This window comes from Besnoitia besnoiti, chromosome IV, assembly GCF_002563875.1.
Source record: "Besnoitia besnoiti strain Bb-Ger1 chromosome IV, whole genome shotgun sequence".
Lineage (NCBI taxonomy): Eukaryota > Apicomplexa > Conoidasida > Eucoccidiorida > Sarcocystidae > Besnoitia > Besnoitia besnoiti.
This window is the reverse complement of record NC_042359.1, coordinates 1,691,004-1,717,258: the sequence shown is the minus strand read 5'-3', so window position 1 is coordinate 1,717,258 and position 26,255 is coordinate 1,691,004. Positions and strand designations below refer to the sequence as shown.

The 26,255-nt window shown below is 57.2% G+C and overlaps 2 protein-coding genes across 2 annotated transcripts; both read right to left on the bottom strand.

Moving 5' to 3' along the window:
• Positions 1 to 905: 905 nt before the first annotated feature.
• On the bottom strand, positions 906 to 20,537 carry BESB_053860 (putative adenylate cyclase; the record flags this gene model as incomplete). The annotated part of the gene is made up of 34 exons (XM_029363821.1): positions 906 to 1,318; positions 1,877 to 2,109; positions 2,345 to 2,400; positions 2,914 to 3,602; positions 3,651 to 4,708; positions 4,913 to 5,297; positions 5,552 to 5,659; positions 5,904 to 5,980; positions 6,587 to 6,713; positions 7,080 to 7,212; positions 7,660 to 7,779; positions 8,368 to 8,426; positions 8,839 to 9,016; positions 9,433 to 9,550; positions 9,875 to 9,981; positions 10,324 to 10,442; positions 10,688 to 10,803; positions 11,132 to 11,307; positions 11,810 to 11,945; positions 12,241 to 12,347; positions 12,686 to 12,777; positions 13,109 to 13,208; positions 13,597 to 13,704; positions 14,252 to 14,321; positions 15,052 to 15,352; positions 15,810 to 15,897; positions 16,384 to 16,571; positions 17,140 to 17,284; positions 17,807 to 17,887; positions 18,312 to 18,360; positions 18,745 to 18,823; positions 19,156 to 19,267; positions 19,932 to 20,101; positions 20,474 to 20,537. The coding sequence occupies 34 exons, from the start codon at positions 20,535 to 20,537 to the stop codon at positions 906 to 908; spliced, it is 6,162 nt and encodes a 2,053-aa protein (XP_029219744.1).
• Positions 20,538 to 22,939: 2,402 nt separating this feature from the next.
• Positions 22,940 to 24,379, bottom strand: BESB_053850 (glycosyl hydrolases family 17 protein; the record flags this gene model as incomplete). Its single annotated transcript, XM_029363820.1, has 1 exon — positions 22,940 to 24,379. The coding sequence occupies one exon, from the start codon at positions 24,377 to 24,379 to the stop codon at positions 22,940 to 22,942; it is 1,440 nt and encodes a 479-aa protein (XP_029219743.1).
• Between the last annotated feature and the right edge of the window lie 1,876 nt (positions 24,380 to 26,255).

Genomic DNA, 26,255 nt, shown 5'->3' with positions numbered 1-26,255 from the left:
CCCGAACTGGAGTTCTGACGGTCAGAAATCGCATACACTTCAAGACACCTGAAGCACGACACCCTCTGAGCGCACATAGACCTAGACGAATGGAAGTGATTTTTGCAGGATAAACACTCGCACCAGTCTGCATCCAACATAGGGACTTCATCAAGAAAGATCGATTCCACCAGATACGGTTTCGACTCACTGACAAGAGCAAAACACAACCGACTAAAACTAAAACATCTCCAATGGACATGTTTACTCCACAACAGCGACAAAATCCGGACTAACTTCTGCGACAGGGTGCCGGCATTCTCTGGCACACGTATTTCGTTTTGAAATCACCCCTACTAGGTGGGTGGTGGTCGTGCGCGACATGGTTTGCCTCCGGTAATCCCACTGCAGACTCGACCTTTCGTGACCTTACTCCATGACACCCACTGTCCTCGTACATTCAACGAACACGACGCCGGCAGTCGTACTTGAGACCCCATCGCAACGCCACCACCGTAGCCGGATATCCAGGCTCCTTTCCAGACACGCACGCGTCCGTTTACGTTACACAGTACCAGTTCTGGCAGCGGTACACCACTAGCCAGGACCCTCTGGCTCTTCTATGTTTGGGCACAGCACTGGTGGACACGTGACTCCTCAACGACGCCCTACTTCTCAGCATGAAGTAGCACATCCATGAACTGTTGGGGTTCAGACTCCGGGAGAATACCAGCGACGACGGACAACTCCACGGTTGGTACGATTCATCCCCATGAAGGACGGAGACCCGGAGCCTCCGCCCGTCTAGGTAAACTGAGCTCCAACCCCCATACGAGGTGGCGAGAAAATGGGATCGGCTGCCATCAGGCCCCGCTTCGCCATCCCTCCCCACATCTCGGGCTCAACACCACACAATGCGTGGACACCTATTCACTCAAGTCTGGTTCTTTCGCGTGACCATTCGTCACAGTTGTCTGGCCATCCTCCGCACCAGATCCGCGTCGGCTGGATGGACTCGCCACCTGAGTCTCTTCGTTGGCTGCCAGGCATGCCGCAGGCCCACCTTCCTCAGCGTCGCCCCGCGCGCGGACGCCAGGGTACACGACCCCGGCGGGGCCGGTCATGGTCGCTGTCCCTTTGCAGGACAAACTCCGGCCTATATTGTGCCCACTCCCTCCACGAGAGAGAACGGCTTTCGAGACAAGCCGCTGGATCTCCTCTTCTTGTTCTTTAGCCGCAATTTCCTGCTCCACTTTCGCTGCCTGCTCGTGCGTCTCCCGCTCCGCCGCCAAGGCTGTGTCCAGCAGAGACTGCGGAGGGAACTGCTCTCCGGCAATACCTGCAGGAAGCGGGGAGGAAGGGGCGGGGGGACCGGCAGCACATGACATAGAGACCCTCGAAAAAACGCAAAACATGAGCCTGTGCAAGTGCCCTCCAATGGGAGATATTGGACATTTTCGGAGACGACTAACGGCATGCGGCTACGAAGACTGTCCCCGCGTGTGCGCGCGCGGGCCTACACGAGAGCCCAACGCGACAGAGTTGGGCAGATCTGCCCCACATCAGCGCAGTCGATGATAACGAACCGATTTCGCATTCGCGCGAAACATCGTATAGACGCAGTCAAATTCGATGGTGCGGAAACCTCTCTGGCGGCGATGCAGCTGCGACAGCGGCAGCATACCTTATTTACTGAAGACGCGCATCTCGTGGCTTGCTGCGCCGCGCCCGCGGCTCCACAGTGCAAAGTGCAAATTGATGCGTGGAGACGAATCGAGGCATCGAGAAGAAACAAAACAAGACTGCTCTGACTGCGACATCGTTGAAAAATCACGTGATCAATGTTGCCTCCGTCGGCATCCCTGTACTGCGCTGTCAATTTTTCCCCTGCACGTACCAGCTTCTACGGCTTCATCGTCCTCATCTGCTTTTTCCTCATCGCCCTCTTCGATGGTATCCTCTCCGGATGCAAACTGGCTGGCTCTCACAAAACGTGGAGACGCCTCATCCTCGTCGCGATCTTCTCGCAGAGAGCCTGCAGCAGCCGCAGCCGGCTGGCCCTGCGATGGATGCCCTGAAGGCTTGGATGGAGCCTCGTGCGAGCCGGCGAAACGCAGAGCAATAATGCGCCTGCACAGGCACGCCAGCAAGCCGGATAGAAAGGGAATTGTGCACCGTCGAAAAAAGAGACAGGGGCATCCCTGGGCGCAATCCACAAGCAAAGATTGAACCCTGCACCTGGTCTCGCACATGGTACAGGCCGCCAGCCCCCGGACTCCAAGAGATTGCAATTACGCAAAAGCTGCCTGGGCTTCGTCTTCCGTTCTTTGCAGCGTAAAAACAAACGCATCGTTGTCGTCTGTACCTGCAAACGAGTGTTAGCCATTTGCGCTCGTCCGTCAAGAGAAGGTCTGACACAACCTGAAGCGAGAAAGATAACGAACCATATTGGTGAAGAGACACATGCACACACCGGAATGAAGCAAGTCAGCTTCTCCCTGATTTCCTGCGTAAGAGCTTCCCGCTTCTTACCGATCTCTGGCGGCTCCTACACAGCCACAACCCCCCCTGAGTGACTGCGCTGACGCCGACCGCGCCAGGCTTGGGCCAGACCGCAAGCCATAACATACGCCTACAACCATGGGGGAACGCCCCCCCCCTCCTCTGCAAGATTACAAACTTAACGAGACTACTGGTACTTCCCCAGGGATATATTCTTCACTGGCTGCATGCATGTATAGATATGTATATGTGTATGTGTCAGCAGAAGGGTGGGCACACATGCGCGCCAGCGGATCGTCTCCCTCACGCTGTGCTGCAATGCAAAGGCACAGACCCGGTCATGGGTTGCCCCCGGCCCCGCCCGCCTCGAGACAGAGCGTGGTGCACCGAGCATTCATTGCAGCCAGGAGCACGCCACCAAACGGCCCTTACCCTTTGCAGCGCAATGCTGTTGAATCTCAAAAAAGCATCCGAGCCGTCCTCGTTCATCAGCACAGTTTCCCAGAGCTCCCTGGAGACAACGCCTCCGGCTTTCGCCGTACTGAGAACGCCCCCGGGTCTGTCACGTCCGACGGTGCCTCCGGCGCCGCGCCCAGCCGCATCGGCGGGGGTGGCCCTTTCTCCGCCGAGAGAGCCCTCAACGATTCGCTGGGGAGTTACGAGTCCGCCAGCTTTCATCACAGACGGGCGTCGCTCGTGCCCGGGAGCGAGGCCAGGGAAAGGTGCGTCCTCCAGGTTCAGGCCTTGACTCTCTACCACACTGTATCTCGCCGGCTGGTGACGGATTCTCTGCTCGCTCGTCCCTGGAGACGCAGAACCCTTCTCACTCCCAGCCTTTGAGGAGGTGAGCGAAGCGGCGGAGTGACTTGCCTCAGCACCGGCGGCACGAGGCGGCGATAGCGTGCTCCCCTGCTGCCCGCTTCCTCCTTGTCGACTCGTGTCTTCCGCAGAACCCGACCCCACAGCGGAAGCCGGCGCAGCATTCAGGAGATTCGAGAGACGTTTGGCCGGGTTATACAAGCTGCCTTGCGAGAGCCGAAGAGTCAGTTGTTTCGCGTCTATAGATCCCGACAACCTCACATCCGTTTTGGCCGCTTCGTCTCCTTCAGAGGCCTCGTGGTCTTTGCCGCCTGTCGGCGCCCGGGCACCGGACGCATCGCTGCCCGCACCGATGCCAATGGAGACGGCGAGCGAGGCGAGGTCGTCCAGCGAGGGCGGGTCGCACACTTCAAGCACGTCTTTGATGATGAGCTGGTAGATGATCCCGCAGAATTCTTCCAGAGGCTTTCGCCGCGGATATGCTCGACAGAGCTCGACGGGGTTGAACGCGCAGGGGAACACCGACGCAACTTTCGCCACCATCTGCTCCTCCGGCTGGAGGCGCTCCACAGTGAACATGCAGTTGGCAATCAGCTCGGGAACGAACGGCAGAGACAAGAGGTCGGCTTTGATGACCATGCCTGTGTACAGCGGCGTTTTCCGGCGCCGCGTGCCTCCGTGTTGGCTGTCAGACATGAGGTAGCCGTCGCCAAAGGGCGCGCCGTCTTCACTCGCAAACTCTACGGCGCACTCCGCGTCCGAGTCCCAGTCCAGATTTCGCGCCGCGGCCCATCGGCGCTTCTTGTACAGAGCCAAGCCCCTGACGTCGACATCGTCGAGCGGCACCCAGGAGGGGGCATTCTGCAAGAACGCAAACTCGGCTCGCGTCAGCTTCCCTCTAGCGATCCGCGCGTCGTCTTCTAACCGCTGCCGCTCCGCGGTCCCCATCTTCCGCCTACCGCCACCGCCTTGGTGCATCGTGTGCAGTCCCTTCCCTACGCCGTCGCAGAGCGAAGGCGTCGCTCTCCCGGCCGCCGGCGACCCCCACGGGCCCTCAGGGGGTGCCAGGAATCCGCCGCCTTGAGCTCGGCCACCCGCGGGCCAGCCGCCCCCGCTTGCCTCCGAAGCTCCCGGCGAGGAAGCCTGCGTCTCTGGCGAGACGCCCGCGTGCAGACGTTCGCGGTACTTGGCGGCGAGGTACAGCTGAGACGGCACATAGTCCGCGCCCAAGGACCCGCCGCCGTATTGCCCGAGGCCTCGGTCGTAGAGGTTCGAGTGCTGCATGAGATGTTCATCCACGACGGCCGCGTCAAATGCTGTCGGGGCTGGAGCGTCGCGAGCCAGCGCCGACGCGTCCGGGGGCCGCGCGTCGGGCGGCAGAGTGTCGTAGACAGCCGAATGGGTCCATCTGGGCGCACACAGCAGAGCACAAGCAACGCCCGTAGGACGCGGCAGCTAGAGAAGAAGCAACCCCGCGTGCCGACACGAAGAAAGCCTACGAAAGCCCGCGAGAACGGCGACGCAGTGATGCACACACAGTCTAGACGTGGGAGCAGTCTGGCGGCAAGAAAACCGCGGCGGAGGCTCCATAGGTGTTGGAACGCGGACGCACCGATCGTTAGGCTCAGGAACCAGGGTGCCTTCATTACTTTCGCCTCCTTCGCTCTTGTGGTGAGCCGCCTTGGCCATCTCCTCGCGCTGCACGCGGACCTTCTCGATAAGCTCGCACACACATCTAGCCACTTCGTCTTCCTCTTTTCTCTCGTCTTCTTCTTCATCTTCTTGGCTCTCGTCTTCGTCGTCGCCGTCGTCATCAGCGGAGTCTCCTCCCTCTCCGGCCCGTGCGTTCAGGTCTCCGTCGCCCGCCGGCCGCAGCGACCCCCTGTGGCCACGGGGCAACAGCGGAGACCGTCTCTTCACGCCTCCTTCCGGCGTCAAACGGACAGCTTGCTCGGTCACTAACTTCTTCGCCGTCAAGTATGCGTACTTCGGCACACCTACAAATGCACAGCGACCGCAGCCCGCATGTTAACGCCAGTGTCAGGCGTCTACATGGAAGAATGAAAACGCAAGCCCGCGGCACTGGGCGTGGAACCCTACGCTTTTGCAATGTCAAGTGTACAAAAGGGCCTGGTCGCACGGACACAGAGACACACGCAGGCATTCATATCCGTCCATTTGATGGGACACAGTGGCAAGCGTATCTCTGAATTTCGGCATTGCTCTACAGATCGAGTTCGCATACACTCACCTGCAGAGGCACGCTGCACGTATTCGACAAAGCCAGTGTCGATCCCGCTCTTCCGGATGCCCAGACAGTGACTGAGGTACTCCGCAGTCTCCTCGAGACCGAGCTTCTCTGCAATAGGTGGAGAGCAGTGCAACGCATGCAATCGATTATGAGCCAAGGATCCCCACGACGACTCGTCCGCTTTTTGGTCTGACGGAAACTGAAGCAGAACTGCCAACTGTCGCGCGCTAGGGGGGCGCATCCCGTCCCAGCGTTGAGTTGCACACTAAAAAATATACCAAGCGCATGCGCGCGTATTCCCGACACAGACAGACTGACGCACACGAAGATCGGTGGAATGTCCAGCGCTTACTCAACTCGATGAGTGCGTTGTTGTCGCGCGCCATCTGAACCAGCTGCTGTTGTTCCGGGACGTTGTCCGTTGTCTCGCTGGAATCAGATAAAGGCAAAGACCGAAACGCGGCGAATCGGCTGGAACCGAGCAACTAGCGACCTATTGGAGGCACGTGGAAACCGCAGATCAGTAGAAAGGCAAGCGATCCGTACGCAGGATTCGGATCCGCTCATTCCTCTGAGACGGCCTTGCCATGCAGCCCAAACCACGCACAGCGTCTCCCTCCTCAAACCCCTCGACGAAGCTGCCTGATGCCCAGTTGCATCGGAGAACACGAATCTAAGAGCCCGCACGTAACGGCAACACTGCTTCACAGGCGCCTGACCCAAACGACCGCGCCTTCGCAGGCAAGCATAAGCCTCATTCGTCCATGGACGCGCACGCGAGTCTTTTCGTGTGCAGCCCGGCCCGGCGGCGTCGCTCCCGGGGACTGCCTCACTTGCATATCTACCTATCTATATCTACCTGTATCTATATATCTATATCTATTTGCATATACATATACATACAAACATATGGGCGTCGCGCGAGTTTCACACGCGCGGGTTCACAATCTCGACAGGTTCGGCCTCCGCAGCTGCCTCCTTCGGTCCACGCGGCTTGCGGCCCGCCGTGCGAGTAAACGCTGTCGTAGGCCTGACCTGCAGATGAGGACGAACAGAAGGGGCTGGTAGAACTGTGAGGGGAGAGGCCGACACAAGCTACTCGGTTGCACGAGATGCACCTTCCCCGAGCTGTCGACGACGGCCCGCGTCCGATAGCCTTTGCCTGCGCGCGCCGCGAACGAATACAAGAAAAAGCACATCCAAAGCGACAGCCCTAGAGAATGGCGAGAGGGGATGGGCGGGGGGGGTGGGAGGGGAGGCGGTGTTTAGGGTCTAGGGCGACACACAACGCTGTCTACGGAGGCAACGGCGTGATGAAACGCATCGCGATAGAGAAACAGGGAGCACGCAGACTTGGCTCGGAAATCACAAAGCAGTGCTTGAGTCTTGCGAGACAGCTGCGGACTGTGGCCATGTGGCAAGCCACGCGAACGCCTCAGCGAGGTCCGACAGAGCCAACCAGACTTCACGAGGAGGCGCTTCATCTGGCGACCTCCGGAACGCGCACGCACGCGAGGAAACGACTTACACCACCAGCACTTCCGGGAGTGAAGCCGTCGCCACTCCTTCAGATCCTTCATGTCATTTTCGAGGCGATGCGCCCGCCTCACGAGAGACACTCTGGCCACCATGCGGGCGACTTTCCAGCTCTCGCGGTCCATCTGCAAAGATATCAAGTCGAGTCAGGCTCCGACAACGGACGTCTCAAGGCACGCGGCGGCTAGGTCAGCGGACAACGCCATCCAGAAAGCACGCAGAGAGAGCAACCCACGAAAGGGAAGAAACGTGCAGACCTAGGGAAAAAGGAACGGCGAGCCCGCAGGCCACACAGGCATGAACGCAGGCAGTCGAAATTTGAAGCAGATAGGAATACGATCGAATGGACGACGACGCACGACCCAACCGAAGACCTTTCTCAGGGAAAAGCCCCTGGAGGCAGCGTGAACGCAAACAGTTAAAAACCACAAATTAGAAACGAACGGCACACGCGCAGAGAAGATGGACGCTCTCGGGGGCGGGAGGAGACGACACTCAGGCTCGTGAGTATGACTCGTCTACCGGAAGAACGAAAGATGACAAAAACAAGCCCTCGCATGCCCCGAACTGACCTCAGCGAAGACAGACGTGCCAGTCCGAACATGCAGGACAATGATCGAGCTTTCGTAAAGTGTGAAGCCGTTAACCAACGACGCTATAATCGGCGCGATCGACTCGCCACTCCCTCGAGCCTGCGAACAACAAACCACACCAAAAATATATACATACCCGATTGCCCGCCCTACTCAACGTGAACACGGGTGCTCGCTTAAAAAATATAGATATATATGTAATCGTAGACAGCTGAATGGGTATGGGTTCTTGCACTGATACGTTTCTGCGTATAGGCATGCGTGGAGGCATTCCTCGAACGGTGCCTAGAAAGCGCCGCGCGGACGTGAGGCTAAGGTCCGACTAGTCTGTCTCACGGGAGACTGAACGTGCCCCATCTGACGGTGCTGCTCGTCGCGGCTCCGCAGGCAGCGTGGATGTGTTGTATTCCGAAGCATTGGAAAAGTAGCTATTACACGCTCCTGGTGAACTTGCGAGCATATACAGGAAACAGACACAAACCAAACGCCCACAAGAGACACAGGGGGCAGCAACGCCTCGCTGACACCGCCTATAGCTCGAAGCAGCGACGAAACTCGAAGTGCAAACCAGATACGCGTGCAAGAAGAGTCGGTGGAGTCGCATGGAGAACCCGAGGAGAAAACGGAAACAGGCACAACGCCGTGAAAGAAGTGAAACGCAGCAGGGCCTCAGCGTGCAGCGCTCACCACGTTGGCCAGACCGAGATGCGGCGGGCCGTCAGTGCTGTCATCGGAGTCTTCCGATTCTGAAGAAATCGAACACGGGGAAACGAGGAGAGTCGACTGAGCCACACAGCGGAACCCCCAAACGGACACGCAGACGCAGGTACTTTCACCACAAGGACAATGCTTACCGGACGGAATCTCGTAATCCGGCACCCCCCCCCCATATATATATATATATACTCGAGTGCAAAGAAATATAATCAAAATACATATGGAGGCTTGCCTTGATACGTATTGTGCATGCGACTCCGCCGCAGACGAAGCTAGGCGCTACGCAGCAGCCGATCCCTCGAAAGCCGCAGGTAAGCCCCGGCTCTAATCGAGAGGGAATCTCCTCCACACGCCTTCGCGCCCGCCTCGAGGCGTCAAAATTTGTCGATGCCAACTGCGTAGGCAACCCCTCGTCCTCAAAGCCCTCTCGCCCCCTCTCACCTGAAGCAGCATCGTCGTCTCGTATCGGCATATTCAGCTTCGTCATGAAGGCACTGACTGGCGTGATATTGCGCGCCGCAGCTGCCGCGGCGGCCGCCGCGTCGCCCACCCATTCCGCAGGCCGCAGAATCAGGTTCAGGGCTGGCGACAGCATCATCGGGTGCTGCCGGAGACCTCCCTGAAAACCCAGAGAAGCCCGCAACACGCCCTCAGACACGAACGATCCAGACACGGGGATGCCCGGCGACGTGGACGCATGCCACGCCATGAAGCCCACAGGCCCCCGTCCCCAGGCTGCACGCGACGCGGCCGGCGAACGCCTCAAGATCGTGTGGCGGATGACACACAGCGAGACCGCCTACGGCGGCACAATGGAGCGGCAGCACTGCGTAGGGCTTCTGTCCACTTCTGCAGAGGGGCTCGGGCGTTGGAGGAGATGCAAGGCTTCCTAAACGCCGCTTAGAGGCCCTCGCGTCATGTGCCTGTCCTGCCGAGTGGGGGAAAGATGCAGCTGACCACTGAGGCTTCGGCGTCAACTGCGCGAGAATCGTCCAAGCCAGGCGCATGCATGGTCACGCGTGACAATGAGCTTACGTGCCGTTTCTGGTAGTACTTGATGTTCTTGAGACGCTGCTTCAGCATGCGCTGATTCTCAGGGAGCTCGTAGGGAAGCACGAGACCGTGAATCACCGGCTTCATATCCTCCAAGCGCCTGGCAAAAGTGACACAAGGCAGCTCAGACAAAGCGAAAATCACGGAGGACTGCGCAATGAATTCCCCGTTTACGTAAGTCGCGCGGCTGTGCCTCGAGTACGGCGGGTTTTCTTCTTTAGACGCACGGTCAGGGGAGATGCAAACTCCCAGGTACATGCTCGAGAACTGGACTCCGGACAGACACCCGGCCCCAACACAAAACTCGAGTCATATTTCCTTCAATCGGAATCCTCGCCTCTGGAACCCGCATTTCAGCCAAACGCTTTTTGAATCGTGCCACCCGCACGCCCAACTATCGACACTGGACGATCTTCTGCCTTACCAGTGGAAAGAAGGGTGAATGAGCTCCTTGGTCAGCCCGTAAACCGAGTTATCTCTATCAATCTTCGAATACCCTTTCTTCTCTCGGTTGTCGCTCACGCGCCACCGCTGCATACAGCAAACCATGAGAGGCCGAATGCGTAGCTTCTTTCTCCTCCCGCCAAACACCGCGAAAGACCGAACCTGCAAACGGGCGTTCACGATTCCGTTCGGGTGTTTTCTGGAGCCTCCGGCGTTTTTCTCTCGCGATGACGCTGCCTGCGAGGAGCTCAATGGGTTGGTGGTCGTGTGTCTTGCGTAGTCCCTTCTCGAGCCGACTCCGGCATGTATTTCTCCTCGCGCTGCAGCGAGGCCTGGTGGGCGAGGCTGCACCGACAGCCGTTCAGGAAAAGTTTTGAGGCACGATTTTTACTTCAAAAATCTCTAAAGCATAATGTCCTGCGCACGTACCTCCACCATCTCCGTGCACAGCTTCCTCCAGGCGAGCAGCGGGACGTTGCCGATGTTCATTTGGACCGAGTCAGGCATGTTGCTGATGAAGAACATCTGGCGCTTGAGGTCTCGGTTTCCTGAGCCAGCCACGATGAGAACAAGGCCGCACGTGAGAAGTAGGAGGAGGCAGTCGAGAACGAGACAACAGAGACCGGAACACCTGGAGGGAAACGAAGCAGCTCACACCGCGGGAGCACGCGAGGAGAGAGGTCGACAAACACGGACAGAAACCTGGACAAGGTGCCCCTGTAAAAAACAAACATGTGAAACTCGGGCGTGAACGCAACCCATGAACAAAGATTCGAGGCACGACGCGCCTTACCAATCTGTCCGAGGAGCTTGGCGAGCTCGTGGGTGCCTAGACCTTCCTTGCCTTTGATTACCATCACGCCACCGACTGTCGCGAGGGGCTGCAGCTCCGGCAGGAAGGGTTCGTACCTGAGTCAACAGACCCACGACCCCCCCACCCGACACACGCAGTCTCATGCGATGGTCGCTCGGCATCAGGGGTCGAGCGCCGCGACAAGAGGCAGCTCGCGCGCTTTGTCTGTCTCTAGACGCGTCCAGCATCTCGCGGCTTCTCGCACTGCATACTCTGCCTGTGAGTTACTAGGATTATGTTATCGCCACGTCAATGAAGTATCAACACCAATGAAACGAACTGGGTTAACATCGCACCACAGGCGGTCAGGCTGGGTTCTGTTCAATCTTTCGAAATCCGTTTTCTGTCGCGCGTAAAACGCGAAGTTCCCCACTTGCCACCTACCACTCGTGAGCGAAGAGGGGCCCGGAAGGTACTGGATAATCCAGCGGAGGGCGGAAGGCGTCGTACTTCTTTCCTCGGCCGAGCAGCGCGCTCTGGTCCAGGTACGGAGCCGCGGGGAGCATCATCGCTCTCAGCTGCTTCTTGCCGCTCCACCGCGGCCACGAGAGCAAGGGATGCTGACGCACGACACACAGCACGCGTGCGGAATGTAAATGCTTCCTTGGCAGGCGCAAATCTGCGCGAAAACGGGAGATTTCTTCCAGGACGGCACTGTAGATCCGCTTCGCATGATGGCGTGAAATTGAGACAACACACATCTTTCTCCGCACAATCCTGCCGAGATTCGGGTTCAGACTGGCACCTCAATTTCGAGAATGATTCTTGGAGAGGGATCGCCACACAGCCATATACATACACGTGTGAGAGAGGCGGGAGGCACAAATGAGAGGCATGAGTCCCAGCGCAAACGCTGCTGCGGTGTCTGCTTGTTCAACTTCGGCTCGCACTCAACACGAAGCGTGACTCGAGCGTCGTCGAGAAGCGAATAATTAACTGTGCCTCGCGTTCTAGCATGTAGGGGAGCATAACATGAAGTAGATGGTTCCTCTGCGTTGACAGACGCCTGGATAAGGGACCCCGGGCGGCGTCACTCGCGCATCAACGAGTCAACAGCCTCACGTCTTCCACGCTCTTCTTCTGATTGATCAAAACTCCGGTAGGCATGAAAACCTGAACGGGGTGTTCTTTGCCCTTTACGTGCATGCTCGGCAACTGCTTGAACTCGAGCGCATGCCTCGCCGCTTGAAAAGTGTTGCTGAAAAAACCGTCGAAAAAGAAGCGAGAGAATGTCGCACTCCTTGGCCAGCAAAACACATATCAACATCCAACCAGGACGCTGACATTATGTCTGCCTCCTCGTGTAAATGCGGGCACATCCACAGCGACAGCTGGATGCGTGTGAGCGAGCGTTCTACAGCAACTCATCTACCCCTTGATATGGCTCCAGAAGCACACCTCCCAAATCGCGCACATCCCTCTATGTGCAGGCCGCTGAATAAAGGCATGCAGAAAACCTTGGGGTCTGCGCCAACGGACTGTGAGTGACTTACACGTCCACGAAGATTTCTCGCGGACCCGCCTTCCCCATGAGACGCGCGGCAAGGTTCACGTAGTCCCCCAGAGCGGTGTATTCCTTTCGCACGTCGTTGCCGACGGTCTTTGGAAAACGAAAAAAATCAAAGACACAATACGCGCCACCATGTCCGCAGCAAGAACCCTCACACAGGATATACGTGCCGGCTTCGCAGCACGCACACTGCATACGGCGCCACAAGAAACACACGAGAAGCTCTCTGAAACCATGAGTCAAACGTCGGCGCGTGCACCACGACGGAAAAAAGGACGGGTTCTCGAGGCTCTAACGCCAGTTTCCTAAGGTGGCAGGCTGACGTCTGTCACGAATCCGAGACACCATACATCTGCATATATATATGTATATACTCGAGGATAATGCTCCGCAGATGTCCTGTACTGATTAACTGCGCAAGCCCTTACCCCACACCAGACGCGCCCGCTTGTGATGCCGATTCCTGCGTCTAGGCCGAGGACTTTCATGCCGTCGATTAAGCGAAGGGCCGCCATGGTCGCTGAGGCGAAGCACACGTTGATCCACGCACACAGTTGGAGGCCGCAGAAAGGCACGACGACTAGCAAGGCGCTCACGCACGCAAACAGCCTCCGCGCAGAGGCAGTCCAGGTCGACCGCATGCAACTGAAGCTACGTGCATGAATCTCTGTCTGAGCGTGGAGTGGCAACGAAGGAGCGCCTCCTGCAGTGCGCCCGCGGGACCGGCTGGAGACTACCGTGGAGACGAAAGGAGGAATTCAGGCAACGCGAAGCGCCCCCGCGAGAGACAGGTACTCTGTGGCGGGTTGCGCGTCGTTAGGCATTGCTTGGCTTCTGTCATTTTCACGTGCCTCGGATCGGATCATCCAAATGGTAGACCGGCGGCAAGCCAAACATGACCAGCAGCAACACGCCCTTGTCGTCGACGAGGAACTTGTTCACGGAGCCTTCCTACACACACATGCAAAAGGCGCGTTGCGGCAGAAAAAAAGTACGCGAATTGACACGCGGACGCCCACGATACAGGCCAAGCGGGATCGATTTATTCTTCTTCTGCCGAAAGTGTGTAGCGCAGAGCGGGCGAATGGACTGGTGCGCTGGACTGCGACATATCACGCAGTGCAGGACACACACGTTGTAAAAGCCCGTCAGCAATATAGGCTACTGGCCAGAATAGAATGCGCCTCGTCTGTCGCCGCTTTCCGCCTCGCCGTCTGCTCCTGTGTGCCCTCCGGGTAAGCCAGCCCAAGCAGTGAACGCGAATGCGCATTCCTGCGTATACTGGTTCAGATCCGCGTGGACCCGGCTGTATATCCACTTTTCTCTGGACCCGGTTTACCATGGTGTAGGCAGCCTTCTGCGTCATCTTCATGAGCTTGTGTGCAATCAAACTGCCGGTCCTGGTTGAGACATCGAGGCCGCGAACGCAGACAAACATGACAGATACCTGCGAGACGCGCACGCAGCCAAATTACGCAAATATCGCACAAACATCGCCGACAGCTCAGCATCTCGCGAAGACAAAACATCGCCCTGGACAGCGGACTGCTAAAGGACTCGCCCAGTAAATACGATCTGCGATCTCCGCCCCTCGTCGGCCTGCCGTTCATTTGACCTCCAAAACTCCCGTGTAGTAGGCAATACACACAGACACGCCACACCACAACCGGTCCTTCCATTTCGCAGACCGCTCCCACGAATAGTGAAATTTCTTGTTTCACTCTTCCTGGCTTCTCGGTGGCCTGCCTCTACATACAAATATAGAAGTAACTCATCGCTCTAGCTCTGCGTCGCCGCCTTCAAGCAGACCTGTTCTACGGGTCCGTCAAGCGAGTATATTGCTGGCTGTGTCTGGCATTCGCGTCAACTACTGTCTCGCGTATTTGCTCAATCGTTCACTCGGCACCTCGTATCTGCCCAGCGTCTGTCAAGAGCCTCAGCACAGCCTTGAGTGGCCTCAGCCTCGCGGCGCAACGCGTCGCTGGACGACCCACCACTCGCAGCTCGTTCAGGAATACATTGCAACCCGAAGTCAACCGCCGGAACACGGCCGGCGGAATGTATCTGAAAAGCAAACAGTGACCGCCACCGCACCGCAAACAAACAACGTCTCTGCAACGAGGAAGCCGGGGAGCAGGCATAATGCACACAGGGACTATATGTACTCAGCTTTACACGGACAAATTCTCGATAGAGCCGCCTGCGGAGGTGCATAGCATAGACGTAAGTGCGTAACAGCAACGTATATATAAACTTATGCATATTTATATAAACTTGCGTTGACTCTCTGCATTCCTACGGCCTCCCTCCGAAACTGAGCATGCGGATCCCCGACTGCCCAGGAGGCGCAGCACGACGAAGTCAGCTCAATCCATGAGAAGCGTTGTTCAGCCACTGGTTCCCCATCAAGTACGTGGTTTCGACTTCGCTACGTAGGCGCGAGCCTCCGCATCTGCCTGTATGCCTCGTGAACACGTGTGTCCCGACTCCGACCCTCTCCCGTGCAAGCAGGTTTTTTCGAAGTTCACGTGTCGCGCCCGCGCCGTGCGCGAGGTACCTGCCGCCTCGCTCTCGCCGCGAGGTATCTGCCGCCTCGCTCTCGCCGCGAGGTATCTGCCGCCTCGCTCTCGCCGCGAGGTATCTGCCGCCTCGCTCTCGCCGCGAGGTATCTGCCGCCTCGCTCTCGCCGCGAGGTATCTGCCGCCTCGCTCTCGCCGCGAGGTATCTGCCGCCTCGCTCTCGCCGCGAGGTATCTGCCGCCTCGCTCTCGCCGCGAGGTATCTGCCACTCTCACCGTCTCAGCAGGTCGATGTCGTCGGGCTCGACGTCGATCGGCGCGAGAGGCGGCGGCGGCTGCACAGGGAGGATTGCCTCCCCGCGCGGCCGCGCGCCGGGCACGTCTCCGTCGAGACCCAGGAGTGCCCGCGTCGACGAGCGCGAGAGCGACGCCGCGACGCTCTGCGCCTGCTCAGGCGCCGACGCGTGGAGGCCCTTCACGCGGTAGAACGTGCGCCCGGGCGGCGACTTGGCGACTTCCTCGAGGTCCGCCGTCCCCGCCAGCGCGAAGGCCACCGACGGCGAGACAACCGTCTCGCCTGCGTCGGACGTCACACAAGGCCGTCGCGCGCGGAGTCAGTCCGAGCAAGAGCCGCTCGTGTCGGAACTAACTGCACCTGCAGTCCAACTCTTAGTATATATGCGGGCTCCCGCTTCACCCTCCCAGCGCCCGCGGCAGCGTGCGACCGCACAGACGCAGGCATGGAGAGGAGGAGCTCGGTCTAGACGGACGTGGAGCCCGAACGCGCGGGCGTGCCTCCCGAGTGGATACGTGAAAACTGACGGGGTACTTGCAAATGTGGAGAAACTGTGTGCAAACTCCGAGTCACGTGCACACAGCTCTGCGTATACGCACAGGACTCGGCACGGCTCAGGCGACATCGAAGACGGATGAGACGCCTGCGCCCGCTGAAGGGTCGAGAAAGCGAAAGAAACGCGGCGCGACGAGGCAAGACGGAGATGATTCTCTACACTCCAGAGGACATACGGACGCACCTGATCCAGCCAGCGGCTCTGCGATGGAAATTTCCTCTAACGGTGACCCTGCAACGACGTATTCCCATCTGTCCATGATGCCTCCAACCTAAAGAAAAACGGAAATAAATAAAATGAGACTCGCCTACCTCTGAACGCAGCGAACTTCCAAATTGATCCCAACCCAACAATATATATATATATAGAGAGAGAGAGAGAGCGCCAAGAAAGAACGGCACTGGATATGCTAGAGGAACGAGACCCCCAGTCTCGTTCCTCTGGCAGACTTGCTCTATTCAGGTCAGAGGGCAGTGGTCACGTGCGCAGCATCCTCTCATGCAGGAAATCTTAACGACAGAACGAACATGGGTAGACAGGCAGAGACGCCTTCGTCCACGTATATGCAACTCGATCCTCTTTGGTCGCCCTGCGTTCTACTCGCCGACGGATATGGGACGGGTACCTCTCCCCCTAGGACCACGACTGGTGCGCAGAAGGACATCCAAGTATTTGGAAATACACATCTGACGCATACGCATAGACGCATCCCGTCAGATGCACGGCCGGCCTAGACGCGAACGCTCCTACGTCGGACCTGGAGAATGTGGACCTGCCCGAAGCCAACGCCGATGTGGAGTGTGAGGACTTTGTCGTCGCACCCCGTCGCGTAGCCGTGGAGTGTCTGGTGGAGCGTGAGGCAGCACTGGACGGCGAGCTGGCAGGCCACCTTGCTGTCGATTTTGTAGAACTCGTCGCCTCCGTCTTCATCTCTCCGCGACGCTTCTGAAGCCGTGCACATAGCAAGCCAAAACACGAGGCAGACCGCATGCAAGGAAGCTGCCGCGGCGATTCACATGCACGAGACGTCATCCAGGCGCCACATATCGCACTCAATCTGAGGAGAAGCGAAGGCGCGGCGACGCTCCAGGCGCGCTTGTCTCGCCCCCTCATCACCGCCTATGCGCGATCATGGGCACAAACCCTTCCTGAAATAAAAGCAGCCACTGCCTAGGCCGCGGCGCGCAGAGTGCAGCATCAGGCGTCGTCATCCAGTCGTTTATTTCGTGCTGCAGAACTGGAACGTACCCGCGGTCATCTGAACACCTCCCTACGGTTGTTCAGCTACAGATTTCCCGCGCGGAGAAAAGGGAGTTTGGATTCTACAGCTGCCGTTCTATGCCCTCTGCGCGACGGGCGAGCGTTTCTCAGCAACCTAAAGCGCCCACGCGGCTCAGGTCTGCTACAATCCACGCGGCTCTCCCATCGCCGCTTCAGTCGAGAACTCCAGGCCTCCAATCCCTCGAAAATTGCCTGGTGCGGCCCCGCTTTCGTTGAAGGCTTCGCTTCTCACCGCGTGAAAGATCTCCTTCTTGAGTGGGCGACTGCTCGTCGTCCACTGGCCATACGATGGTCATGGCATCGCCGCTGAACTTGATCACATCTCCGCCCCAGTAGTGAACGATCTTGATAATTTTATCGAAGAAATGGTTGATAATCTGCGACCACAGGCCTCACACCCGCACGTACTGTCGCTGCCGGTCGCTGAATCGCGCGACCGGCGCTTTTTCCAGATTTGCGTCCCTCCGTACCGCAACTCGTGATTTTCCACGCGTAAACGGAGTCGCAAGTGCAGGCCGCAGACTGGCAAGCGAGACGACTGAGACAGCCGCCGCTGCGCTGCTGCTGCAGCCTCGGAATAGACGCCGCCGCAAACCAGGCAGGAGCCTCCCGGCCGCCCGGTGTGCGCTACGCTGCCCCAACAGAAGGCGGTAAAAAGCCGGGGATCAGAAACGAAAGCTACAAGCCGTCCTCCCGACTCTCAAACGCCGCCGCCGAGCCGCTAAACACAGAACGCACTCCCGTTCAATGCGCCAAGGGGAATGGAAGGTGGGGGAGAAACGCAGCTGAGAACAACGACGTGACGATGCGAGCGTGGGGACTGCCCTCAAATTTCATCCCTATCTAGGATCTCTAGAAAGAAGCGCAGCAAGTGAACACGCTACGCTACGAGTACGTACGTTCCCGAGGCGCTCGGCACCATTCGGCTTCGAGTCGAGCGCTTCAGTGAGCGCCGTGAAGCCACTCGCATCGCAGAAAACCTGACGCAGCACACACACTGGACTGGCGCTTATGATAAGCATGTCCGTCTATAGCTGTTGACTCAGCGTATGTAAGTCAGCAGGCATCGCATACACGCGCATCGAACCCAAGGCACGTACAATATACATACATATATATACATTTACGGGTGTACATGTATTCATGCATGTGCAGACCTAGACATCCTGCACAAGAGTGACTGCGAGACGGCAACTCTGTGGCGGCAAACGCATGAACGGCAGCCACAACGGACTATTCACACCGCGTGCGCAGAATCTACAGGGTGGGTAAGTCGTGCAGGCTCGATCCCTGCATGACTGGAGGGGCGAATCGATCGACGCAAATCAGAGCGCTTGTGGCATCTTCTCTTCTGTACGAACAAAGGCGCCCACCACAGCCCCGACCTAGTGCTGTGCGACTTACCACCGCGGCGGTGAACTGTTCGATTTGGATGTCAAAGTCATCGGAGTACCTGGACACACAGATTTCACCCGGCAGAAGAACAAGCTGACAGCCGTTCCGCGACAGACACAAGGATACTGTAATTGATAAAACAGGGTTGATCTTTGTACAGATCACTTTGTTGTTACGGTTCTACCTCAAACCATTCAGAGTACGAAATTATTGCGGTTTTGGTCGCGCCACCCAGCCGCGGAAACGTCGCGGCACCGCCGCTCGAGTTCAAACCCCACCCGAACATGCAAGCGTCAACCGACGTTCTCTGCACGCATCCAAGCCCCGCGTAGAGACGTCGATTCAGGCTCGGAGGACAGTCAGAGATGCATCTGAACGACGTGGACTCAAAGACCCATGCGCGGAGAATTCCGAACGCTTCACGTGGCAGAAACGGCCTTACCGAATGCGCTTATCTGCAATGGCTTCCAAGACCGTACGCGGCATGAAGCACGCGAACTGCCGAATATCGAAGGAGGGCCCTACGCAAAACAGAGATGCAACGCGGCACTTACCGCGTTAAAAAAGCAAGCGCCAGGAGAGTCGCCGAGCTACTTCCCCAACACGCGCACTCCCGCCTCGCACCGTGTAATGAGAGTCCTCTCATACGACAACGGCCCCAAATCATATATCTATACATGTATACATATTTTTGTAAACATATTTATTTATTTACATACATGCATGGATGTAAATCTCGTGTGGAGACAGCTGAAGATGATGACGTCCGGCTAAGAACGTGTCTCAGTTGACTCTCGAAGCAGTCCACGAGCGCAGAGTTCGACGTCTGAACGATCACAGCGGAGCGGTGTACCTAGTGTGTCCGCGACTTTGGGCTGTTTTACAGTCCGCTGCTGCAAAACTGCGTTCAGGCGCTGCTCGCACCGCAGCGCCAACCACCGCCAGTCTTGAGACACGGCGTCGCCCTGAAAAAGAAACACAGAAATGGCTAGCGAACTAGCTGAAGATTCCACGGACACTTCGCCCGCGCAGCCCTCCACATCCAAACGCGGAGGCAAACAAGATGGGTATGCGCCGTAGACGCACGTTCACACAAAGACGTACCTAGATATATATACTTATTTACGCCACGGTCTCGAGACGAACAGAGTGAACGGAGGGTGAGGACTGGCGACCGGCGTCAACACATGCCTGCAACCTACGCTGTGACCTGCTAATTTCAGGCTTTCTCCCGCGGTCGTGCCCACTGCCTGTTCCCGACGTTCGGTATTCGACCGTGCCGAAGACACCCCGCTTATGCATTGGCGCCACGCTGGCGGCTTTCGGCGTTTAACTCCCAGAGCTTCACGCGCTCATTTCACAAAACGACTGCGCTGAGCCTCCCACTTCTCGCGAGTTGACCGTTTAATGCGTCCTTCTGTCGCCAAACTCTGTCAGGGGGCGGCCTACGGATCGTTACAGGCGCCATGCGTAAATTTCGCCCTTCTCCCAGCGCTTAAATGTTCATCGACAAGCACGTTTTGCCGAAAATGCGGATCGCTTCCTCTCAATAACTTTGATGTAAACTACGGTTTGAGAGCCCGCATTACGTTGAGGTTTCGCATCCCCTCTGTCGAGTCAAGAGCTTACATGATTCGCAAGAGTCTCTGGGGCCTCCTCGATTGGCGGCGGACGCTCGGGAGTCAGGCGCAGGCGCGCCTGCGTCGCTTTCCGGCCGTGTAACCCTCCATCGTCGTCTGATCCGCCATTTGGATTTATCGCGTGTTGAACGCCGTGCCAGCCAGCGTGCACCAGGCCCCCTTAAAAAGCGCACAAAGAGAGAAAGGCAAAAAGCCACGAGCGTGCAGACGCCAAAGCAGGCACTCGACAACTGCGGACAGACGCATGCCCCCGAATCAGATCTGCCTTCTGCGGGGATGACGCCGAACGTCGCTTGCACTCGAGCATCAGTGAGGCACTTCACAAGAACGAAGTGGACGCGGGAAACCGCCGCAAACCAAAACCGACGCCAAAAGTCGAGGAAACGCGCTGCCGGAATCATTGGAGAATGCCGCGCGCTCCCGCTCGTTCAGCAGCGCAGCCTAAGCCTCCCTGGAGCCAGCCTGATTTTCTTTTCCATCTTCAGTGTCTTCTCCACAAAGCAGTAAAGACGAGAAGAAAAGCCTGCGTACCTGCACCGCTCACGACGTTCTGGAGGAGATTCCCGAGGATTCGCTCCCTCGTGCTCTCCGCCATCAGTCTCTTCAGCGAGAATCAACGAAGCGCGAATAAGAGAAAAAACGGGGGAAAGGGTTGCGTCTTGGTGTCGCCGCGTGGCGGAGTCGCCAAGCTCTATATCCACATTGAAAAATCTCTCAGGGCCTCACCAAACAGACTGCACGTTAGGTATAGACACACTGCAGCTTCCAGAGCGAACTGGCTTCACGAATGGAAAGCATAAAAATCACTCGAAACGGTGGTGACTTCAACAGCGTGCAGATGCAGATGATGAAGCACCCGTATCGCAGAGTCGATGGTGACTCGACGAGGCCGCCCAGGCAGCCTCCAGCGGTAGCGAACGTGTTGAGCAGGACAGACAGCCCGACGGAGATGCGCTGTGGAAGGTAGCATAGGAGTTCCGCAACGCATCTGCAGCAAAGACGCAGACGCGTGAAAGAATCCGGAGAAAACGACAGAGAAGGGCGGGCAGCGGTGTCTGCGGAGCGAGGCGCCGCGGACGACGGAGTTGGTCTCAACGGCAGAAAACCTGGTGTTCCGCAGCACGAGACGAGAGAGAGTTGCGCGAACCAAGCAACGAGGACGCTGGACAGAGAGGAGCTCCCACGAAAGCTTGTGAGAACCGAACAAGACTACCTACCGCATGCCAGCTGCATCGAAGTCGACGGGCAGCCAACCAGGCAGACCTCCAGCATTCGCGGCACTAGCCGCCCATTTTACTCGCAGAGGACATTCGGGAATATTTTACAGAGGGCGCCAAGAGAACGGTGACGGGCGATGAAGATAAAAAAGACGCATAAACACGAAAAAGCGGAAGAGACACCTGGAGTACGAAGATGACCTCATCACTTGCGAACGAGACGAGAGTGGGGCTCCAGAGCAGAGCACCGGTTGTTTCCAGAACTCCCTTTTTCGCGAAGCAAAAACCCCACTTCGCCAGAAGAGAATGAGGAAGGAAGGAACAAAGAGAACAAACAGACGGTACTTATGCCGAGAAAAGAACGCCATATTATGCTCGAAAGCCTTGAAAAATGTCGCGGACCCCAGTCGTCCGCGAATTAGCTCGACGCACTGCCAAGTCGGCGTACTTTTTTGAGATCCTGCATGTCGCGGAGACCCTCAATTGCCTTACACACAACATAAGGAAAAATGGCAGTGATGAGCTTGTTGAAAAATTATGTGAGTAAGACAGTGTTTCGTGTATCTTTCCTGGCTCATTTGTTCTGATTCCACAGTGGGAAAAGGCAGAGAAGGGACGTCGATGATGCAGTCCGGGGACGGTGCTGAAGAGAGATATGGTGAAGTGGTCTAGCCATTCGTCGCCCTTCTTTTGTTAAACTACCGGCGCCTTGCAGCTTCCGAATTGTCAGTTTCTTTCGCATGGATGGTGCGACTATGTGCATTGAAGATTTGAAAAATCCAGCAAGGACACATTGTTCGTTTCGAGTGACTCTCGAAGAGCTGAAGAGCTCCTGAAGACTGGAGTGACGTGCTTGCATTGTTTCAGACTGCGGATTTGCTAGTTTTGCCGTGTAGAATGAGGAACAGCTTCTCTTTAGATCGCAAGTGAGATCCGGAGCGGTCAGCTCAAATTCCCCCTAAACACCGATCATGACGCTTGATCTGGTTGCTGTACACCGACGGACGTAGCATGCACGCAGCAAGGCCGTTTCTCTGCGTGGTTGGAGGGCTGAACCTTGCGAGGTGCCACGAGAGAATGAAGTTTGCGGCGAGCCGGTGCACATTCCGGCTACGTGTGTCGTCGGTAGCCCGCTCCTTCATCAACTTTTTCCACAGTATGCCTGGCCCTGTTTGACACGGCAGAGTACCACTACGGCAGGCATAGTGCCTCGGCGCGGAGTCACGCCCCCTAATCGAGTGCGCGAGACAAGGATGGCAGACAAGTCGAGTGCGAAGGCGCCAATCACCGAGGAGGAGAGTTTGGTATGGCCTTAGAGGGTTCAGCGCCTCTTCCCCATGTTTCTTGCAGGTCGGAGCGGCAGCAGCCGTTCAAATCTTGACTCCTCACACTGTGTGTTCCCGCCATCGAGCACAAACGCAGTTGGTACCCCGGCACGGGCTCCGGCCGGACGTCAGTCTTCATATTTGAATGCTGATATGTCCCGCTCTAGCAATCAGAACGTTCAAAACGACGACTTAGCCCACCAAGAGCCCACAAATTTTGGCTGCGGCTGGCAACACGGACGTGGAACCGTCCTAGTGGCAGACTCTGTTCCATTGACCAGGTGTGACGTGTTCAGTGTAATAGGCACAGCCGCCTCCATACCGCAGGACAAGAAAAATGAGGAATATCAGTCAGACGTGTAGGGAGATGATGTGAGCTAACGAAACTCCACAAGGAGCTCAGCAGCCCCCCGTGCTACGGATGCTGTCGGAGTAGAAACAATCCTGAAGAATACTCAGAAGTCGTCACCTAGTCGCCGAGGCGAGACGCGTGGCTTGGTGCTGCTTGTATGACCTTCGGGCTCTGTAGAATTTCCTGGGTCTCTCGGCAAGGGGATACTGAGGAGGCCGTCAGGGGTAGCCCACTTCGGAAGTCCATTCTCATAGAAGAGGCCGAAGTTGTTCTCGAATTTGTTCCCGTGCTCAATCTCGAACTTGAACATTTCATCGAAGGCCTCGAAGAGGAAAACTGGGTAGGCGAGCCCTCGCGTTCGAATTGTGTCCAACGTAGAGTTGTGCAGCGTCATGCCTTGCGCACGCATTACGGCATGTTTTGTATAGTAGAACGCATTCGTAAGAGTTGCACGCGGGCTGTCTGCCGATGGCCAGCCTGTCTCTCCAATCCACAAATCCAGGTGCGACACGTTGTTCTTGCACATTGCAACCCGCTGCATCTCCACTTGCATGTCAAAGTTGAAGTAATATTGGTATACGCCGTCATTCGGTATACGTCCAGACTCCGATGGCACTCCGACAGAAACATCGGGTGTGAGGTGTCCTCCCATGGCGGCGAACCAAGAGTAGATGTTCACAATGAACGGAGCCGCAGGGCTTTGTTGTCCTAGAAATGTCCACACTTCCCGCAGAATTGGTTTCACGACGTCACGATAATCAGAAATGCAGGGTGTCCAGGGATTTCTTGACATCTCCAATATGCCCCCATTGAACGCCGTGGTCACGGGCATTTTCCCCAGGCCGAGCTTGCTGAGCGCCTTTTTCGCATTCCTCATCGCCGGGAGAAGCTTCGCAGGGATGTTTAGAGAACCACATTCTTGCTTCGCAGCCCACTCGGCTGTTCTGATACAGATGAGAGGTTCGTTGCCTATGATCAGCAGACGAATTACGTGTGCGTACGGTTGAATCTGGCGCTGGATAACTCGCAGAGTATACGCTTCATCGCTGGCAAGATGTGTGAGCATCCGGTTTGGCAGAGCGACATACACGTGCACATCGGAGCCGTAAACCCTGAGAATAGATGCAAGACCATCCGGCGAGAAAAGCTTGATATGTGAGAAGCCGTTGTGCTTAAGAATGTCAAACATCCGCTCTCGACTTAGCTTCAGCTTCGAGTACTTGTCTGACCAGTTGATGCCTATGAACGCGTGTTTTGCTGCCTCCTTCTTATCGCACACAGGCGCACAGCAGCACGGGTGCGGGTCGCCGCACGCATGAGGATCCTCGGCGCCCCATGGGTTTGGGCAGACGAATCCACAGTTGCGTTTTCGTGCTTCTTCACCGGTTACGGACAGGTCAAACTTGCACCATGGCTGCGCGTGCGAAGGAATGGAGGTCAGGCTCTGGACAACCGCAAACACGAGCCCAATCACGGCGCGCCATCGCCACTTCGGAGGCCACTCGCTCTGAAGAGCTACTGCCGAACCTGTAAGACACTGCATCTTTCCAGAGCTCGCCTCAGGACGTAGACGGCACCAATTCTGCGTTTGCCGCGGTCGGCAGGCACCCAACGCGCACCCGCGGGATCTCAAGGACGCACATCGCACAAGCGTTAGCTGTGGTGTCTGCGCTGGACGTCTGCATTGGACAGGGAGGCCCACCCCGGGCAGCACACTCACCGATGGCTGAGGTCTGCCTCGACCGGCGCCGCCCAGGAATGAGTGCGGCGCAGGCATTTCGAGCGGTCTCCGCAGCGGCAGAGCGCACGGAAAATGAAAGACACTGAAAAAAGGGCGCTCCGATCCTCGGGTGGCCGTCGCCGAACCACCACTTGACACTGGACAACTGAGTGAAGCAGCGCGAGTGCGGTGGACTCAGGACTCAGTTTTGTTCGAGCACTCCGCACCGCGAGCCGAGTGACGGCACACACCCAAGGCACACGCGGAAGCGCTCATACATTGGCAGCACGAGAGAACGTCGCCACTGGCAACAGTGAAAGCCTTCGCGGATCAGATCGACGTAGGAAACCGCCACGCGGATGGGGACGGGGGTGCGACGTTGTCTCCCATCTCACACAGCTGTGGTTCGCTGGCTAATAGAAGTTCATAGCCCTCTGCAGAACCCTAAAGTGGCTGAGCGCAGGATGACAACAGTCCTCAACCACAAGAGGGCGAGCTGGAGCGCACTCAGCCCCATCCCGTACACAGCTGCGCGTTCTGGTTCTGCTGATCTGTTGCGTGCTTCAGACACGGCAGCAAAAAACAGGTTCCTCCGCCACACCGCCTATTTTTCCGCGACGCCAGACAACTTATACTGGAGTAGCCTTCGGACACGTTATTTTACGAGGCATTCCAAAACACATATGGGAGTGCTCAAGGTTTCGCTGCGCGAATGCCCCTGCAAAGTAATGCGCGCCGCCCACGCTCAGAAGCGGGCGCCCCGTCGATGATACGTGGTAGAGACCGCAGAGAGCTAGGGTTGAAGAGTTGCCGCGCTGCAGAGTTGTTGCGAAGCAACTACGCGCTGTTTGGTGCCATTGTTCCGGAAGATGCCTGCAGCCTGGCTGACAGAGGAGAAAAGAAGGCCTCTCTTGTTTTTGGCCAGTGTCTCCGATCTTTCCCGCGCTACATCCTCAGCCGCTTATCGGGGGCGAACGCCCAGTGTGCAGTTGCCAACCTCGCGGGTCCTTCTAAGCGAATTTCTCCGGTGTAAAGCTCTCAGACCCGCCTTGAAGGCCTGAGGTTTCGTATGGAGCTGGAGAAGGCAACGGAAGGGTGAACTGCCGCGTCGAGAAGTAGCCTTGTGCGGACGCGATACTATCCTCGCGCGTCGGCTTCTGGAGACAGGGACATGAGTGGGCAGCCCGCTCTGCTGAGAGAGAACGTCAGCCCTTTGCCAGATCGAATGGCTACTCAGTCCAAAGGAGGGTAGTCGCGCACGTAAACAGTTCGCTTCTCCGCATCTCTGTTGCAGACCGGGACGGCTACGCCTTTTTCGTCTTTCTCCATCCAAGCGTCTCCGCGTTGCCACCCGCCATTGCACCTGTGCCAAGAAGTTCCTCGGGGTGTCTTGAGCGAAGGAAATCGCCCATAGCTTGCCAGGTTGTCCTGCTTTTCGTGTTTTCCTTCCCCTCTCACGTTGCATGTTTTTGGGGATGGAGAAACGGGTGGCTGCGAGCGGAAGAGACTCCTCCGAGAGCATCGGCCTCTCCATCATCTGCATGCACACTTTTTGGAGAGGCACCGGCTGGCTTGGACGTTTTTCGCAGCTGCGCGACAGCTAGCAGGTCTATGCCGTGTCTCCGTCCGCGGGACTCTCCGCTTCTGAACCTTTTTTCAAGCATAAAAAAAGCGAGTGCTGCATCGAATCCAGCAACTT